The sequence below is a fragment of the Buceros rhinoceros genome, unplaced genomic scaffold (genome assembly GCF_000710305.1).
Source record: "Buceros rhinoceros silvestris isolate BGI_N320 unplaced genomic scaffold, ASM71030v1 scaffold43861, whole genome shotgun sequence".
In the NCBI taxonomy this organism is placed as follows: domain Eukaryota; kingdom Metazoa; phylum Chordata; class Aves; order Bucerotiformes; family Bucerotidae; genus Buceros; species Buceros rhinoceros.
In genome coordinates, this window is record NW_010393291.1 from 505 (window position 1) to 4,655 (window position 4,151).

At 52.7% G+C, this 4,151-nt stretch overlaps 2 protein-coding genes across 2 annotated transcripts; both read right to left on the reverse strand.

Annotated features, from left to right (window-relative positions):
* Nucleotides 1-333: 333 nt before the first annotated feature.
* Nucleotides 334-804, reverse strand: LOC104501053 (podocalyxin-like; the record flags this gene model as incomplete). Its single annotated transcript, XM_010144790.1, has 1 exon — nucleotides 334-804. A coding segment is annotated over exon 1 (471 nt), but the record flags the coding sequence as incomplete, so codon positions are not given.
* Nucleotides 805-949: 145 nt separating this feature from the next.
* Nucleotides 950-2,463, reverse strand: LOC104501054 (carboxypeptidase N subunit 2-like). The gene is made up of 2 exons (XM_010144791.1): nucleotides 1,234-2,463; nucleotides 950-1,165 (listed from the first exon to the last, which is right to left on the reverse strand). The coding sequence occupies exons 1-2, from the start codon at nucleotides 2,461-2,463 to the stop codon at nucleotides 950-952; spliced, it is 1,446 nt and encodes a 481-aa protein (XP_010143093.1).
* Nucleotides 2,464-4,151: the final 1,688 nt, after the last annotated feature.

A 4,151-nucleotide genomic window follows, 5' to 3' on the forward strand; every position in this document is an offset into this window, starting at 1 on the left:
GGGCCAGGGGTGAGGAGGCAGACCAGGGCCTGGTGTGGTCTGGCGGTGGTGGGACAGGAGATGTTGGGAGCAGGATGGTGACTGCAGAGGTGGAAGAATGTTGGGGGGCAGTGAGAGCAGGCTGGGTGCCAACCATGGACAAGCCCCATGTGGTGACATAGTCTCGCTCCCTGACATGGTGAGATGGGGAGTGTGAGGCCAGCGAGACCATGCCTCGCACAACCAGGGCCTGGTGTGGTCTGGCGGTGGTGGGACAGGAGATGTTGGGAGCAGGATGGTGACTGCAGAGGTGGAAGAATGTTGGGGGGCAGTGAGAGCAGGCTGGGTGCCAACCATGGACAAGCCCCATGTGGTGACATAGTCTCGCTCCCTGACATGGTGAGATGGGGAGTGTGAGGCCAGCGAGACCATGCCTCGCACAACATCTCTGGGGGTTGGTTGGAGTGCCATGAACGGGGCTGAGACAAGGGAGATTCCGGGTGACCCCCATGGGATGGTGGCTGGTCTCTCTGTGGGCAGCAGAAGAGCAGAAGGCTCTTGTCTGGTGGTGGCTGCCAGCAGGCCGGTTGGCACCAGTGTTGTGGCAGAAGCTAGAGTGGACAGTGCAGGCTCTGGGCTGGTGGCCCTAGGAGGCTGTAGGCTTGTGATGGCTGGAGTTGGACGTAGAGTGAAGGGCGTCTGTGGCAGAGCTGGTGATGGGGTGATGATGGAAGCCTTGGGCAGCAGGGTTGATGATGGGGTGGCAACAGAGGCCTGTGGCAGCACAGTTGATGAGGGTATGTTGATGGAAGTTCCTGGCAGCATAATTGGTGATGGGGTGGTAACGAATGCTTCAGGCAGCACAGTTGGTGACGGGGTGGTGATGGAGGCTTTTGGCATCACAGTTGGTGATGGGGTGGTGATGAAGGCCCTTGTCGGTATGGTTGATGGTGCAGTGGTGACAAAGGCCTTAGATGTCATGGTTGGTGATGCAGCGATGAAGAAGGCCTTTTTTGGCATGGTTGGCAACATAGCAGAGGCGGCCACAGGCAACAGCATGGTTGGTAGTGTCCTGATGGGAAAGGCTGCCAATGACAGCATGGCTGGTGCTGCAGTGGGCAAGGCTCCACGTGACAGCAAGGCTGACATTCCTTGTGATGATGTGGAGGTGAATGGCAGAGATAGGCTAAAAGGAGCTGAAAGAGGCAGAGTAGCTGGACAAATTAAGTGACCATCCCTCAGTGATGCTATTGCCTGCCCTGCCAGGTGGGGTGGACTCTTGCACGACACTTTAGTGGACAATTTGACCTTCTCACTGTTGCTCAGGATCCAGCTGTGCAGGTAGCAGAGGTTGCAGTCACATCTCCATGGGTTCCCACTCAGATACACTGAGCTGAGCTTCTTCATGGGGTCCAGGAGCCCTCGGGGGACACTCTCCAGCTGGTTCTTCTGAAGGCTGAGGGTTTTCAGGTTTGGGAGAGAAGCAAAGACATCATCGTCGAGGGCAGAGAGCTGGTTTGAGTCCAGCTGGAGGTCCAAAAGCTTACTGAGTCCACTGAAAGCTCCTCTTGGCAGGGCTGCTAGCTGGTTGTGGGACAAGGTGAGTTTGCCAAGAGATGTGAGGTTAGCAAAGATGCCCTCTGGAAGCATGGCCAAACTGTTTCTGCCCAGGTCCAGCTCCCGCAGGTGTGGCGTGGTGTCAAAAAGGCAGCAGGGGAGCTCTGTAATGTTATTTGAACCCAGAGTCAACAGGTTCAATTTGTTTAAACCAAAAAAGCCTTGAGGTGGGAGAACCTTGATGAGGTTGTTGTCCAAGAGGAGTTTCTCCAGGTGAGGCAGGCTCCTCAGGAGCATGGGTGGCAGTTCTCTAAGCCTATTCCTCTGGAGGTTGAGCTCTAGCAGCTCTGGCTGACTGTCTAGCAGCCCCTCTGGGAGGTCCTGCAACTCATTCTCATACAGCTGGAGGACTTGCAGCCGGGGTAGTTTGCTAAAGGCATTCCCAGGAAGAGTCGTGATCCTGTTTCTAGCCAGGTCCAAAAATGTTAGATTGACGAGAGAGTCAAAAATGCCTTCTGGAAGAGAAGAGATTGCATTGATGTGCAGGGAGAGCTCTTCCAGATTTCCCAGCCCATCAAACAGGCCTTTGGGGATACATCTGAGGTGGCCGTCTCTCAGCATCAGCCTCCGCAAGCTTGGGAGGTTTTGGAAAGTGCCCGCAGAGAGTTCTTCCAACAAGGCACCAGAGATGTCCAAGTCCCTCAGCTTGACCAAATTATCAAAGGCTCCAGGTTCAACTGTCTTGATCTTGTTGCCAATAAACAAAATCTTGATCAGATTGGGCATGTACCTGAAGGCTCCTTTCCTTATAGCAGTGATGCTGGTTTGCACAAAGATCATCTCAGAAATGGAGGGCTTTGCAATCTTTGGAATCTCTTTGACGTCATTTTTCGTCCCATTGTAAACTTCCTGGTGGTCTTGGGGCATTTCATATGGGTCTTCACCCAAGATTTGATCTTGACATTTATGCGGATGGAAGGAGAGGAAGAGAAGGAAAAGGAAATGCTGGTACATTGTCCTGAAAAGATTTCAAAACTCAGTTATGAAGAACAAAAAAAGAACACCTCTGCCCACAGCTCATGAACTGTGGTACCTCACTGTCATTCAGCTCTTGGGACTCTTCTATTCTGTCATAACTCATGACCGTACAAAGCCAGCCTACGCTGTTCACTGCCATTGGTATTGAGGGATAGAGAGGAAGGGAGAGAGAGCCAGCTCACAGGTTGTCACTGGGAGATGCTCCAGGAGGGACAAGGGCTTGATGGTCTGTTCTCTGTCCCTCCTTCTCCCATGGGCTGTAGGCTTGGCATCTGTCTGGGTGAAGAAGGCAAAGACCTGCTGCCCATTAGCACTGCCCCAGTGGATCCAGTTACTCAGCAGGGCAACAGCCCATTCATGCAACAGCAGAAGCAGTCAGTCCTGTGCTTGCTAATGAGGGGTCAGCAAGGGTCCCAGGAGCCAGCCAAGACCAGACGACCTCGTTTACTCAGAATTTCCACACTGTGCTGGATTGACTTGCTGTTGCATTGACGTTTCTTTCAGTTCAGGGGTGCAATTTAAAACATGGCTTCTAAGCATCTCCTTGTCAGGAGTCTTGCTAATCACATCATATTTTGGCCTTGGTTATGTGGATCTGTCAGATAGAAATGGTTTGCTTGTGAGCAGCAACCAAGCTGTAGAGCAAGGCTTGTTGAAAAACTACGAAATGTCCACAGATGAACTCTTTACTAGCTACTGTTCAGGGCTCTGACCTGCAGTTAGAAAGTGAGGTCGCTGATGCACGTCCATCAGTCGCTACAGAAAGCTCACCACTTCCATTGAGTTATTTGGAAACACTCAGCTACAACAGTAACTGGGGTTTAACAGTCGTGACCATCACACTCGGACAGGATTTTCAATCTTGAGATTCACAGCCCTGAGCGGGAGCAAGGGAAAGGGCTGCAGGTTTCTTCTTGTCCATCAAAGCTGACAATGCAATAAAACTTATGCTGGGAGGGTAAATTTGCTATGAAACATTTTTTTGAAAAAATGTTGAGAGGTTAACAAATGCAGGAGGCTGAAGGCCGCTGGGTTTGAAGAGAAACCAATAGGAGGTGAGGTATGTGCCAGCTGCTGAGCCCTGCCCGTCCTCTCCCCAGGGAGAGTTGGGTGCGGGAGCTGGGGGTGTGGGTGCAGACGTGCCTGCTTCGCTTCAGCTGCAGGGGAGCGCAATGGGTTAGGTGCACACGTGGGAATGGCTGGACTAAGTGCATGGGGATTAAAAGAAACAGTTCTGAACTGCAAAGCTTTTTTAAAAACCCTCCCTACGCCGTCTGGCTGTGGTGGACCTGTGTGGCCCCTTGCTTGTCCCACCCTCCAGCAGTGCAGGGACACAAAAGGGCAGCCCCGGCTCACAGTGCTGCAGCCTCTCCCGCTCCTAGCTGCAAGGAAACAATCGACAGCCCCCCAGAGCCACCCCTCACAGCACATTTTAAAGAGTAAAAAAAAAAGCATTCTGAATCACTTACTTGGCCAAGCACTCGTGAACAAGACTGGCCACCGGAGCAAGCCGTGCTGTGCAAGGAGCGAGGCCACCAGACTGGGGTCCCATCACCTGGCCGGCTCTTTATCCACAG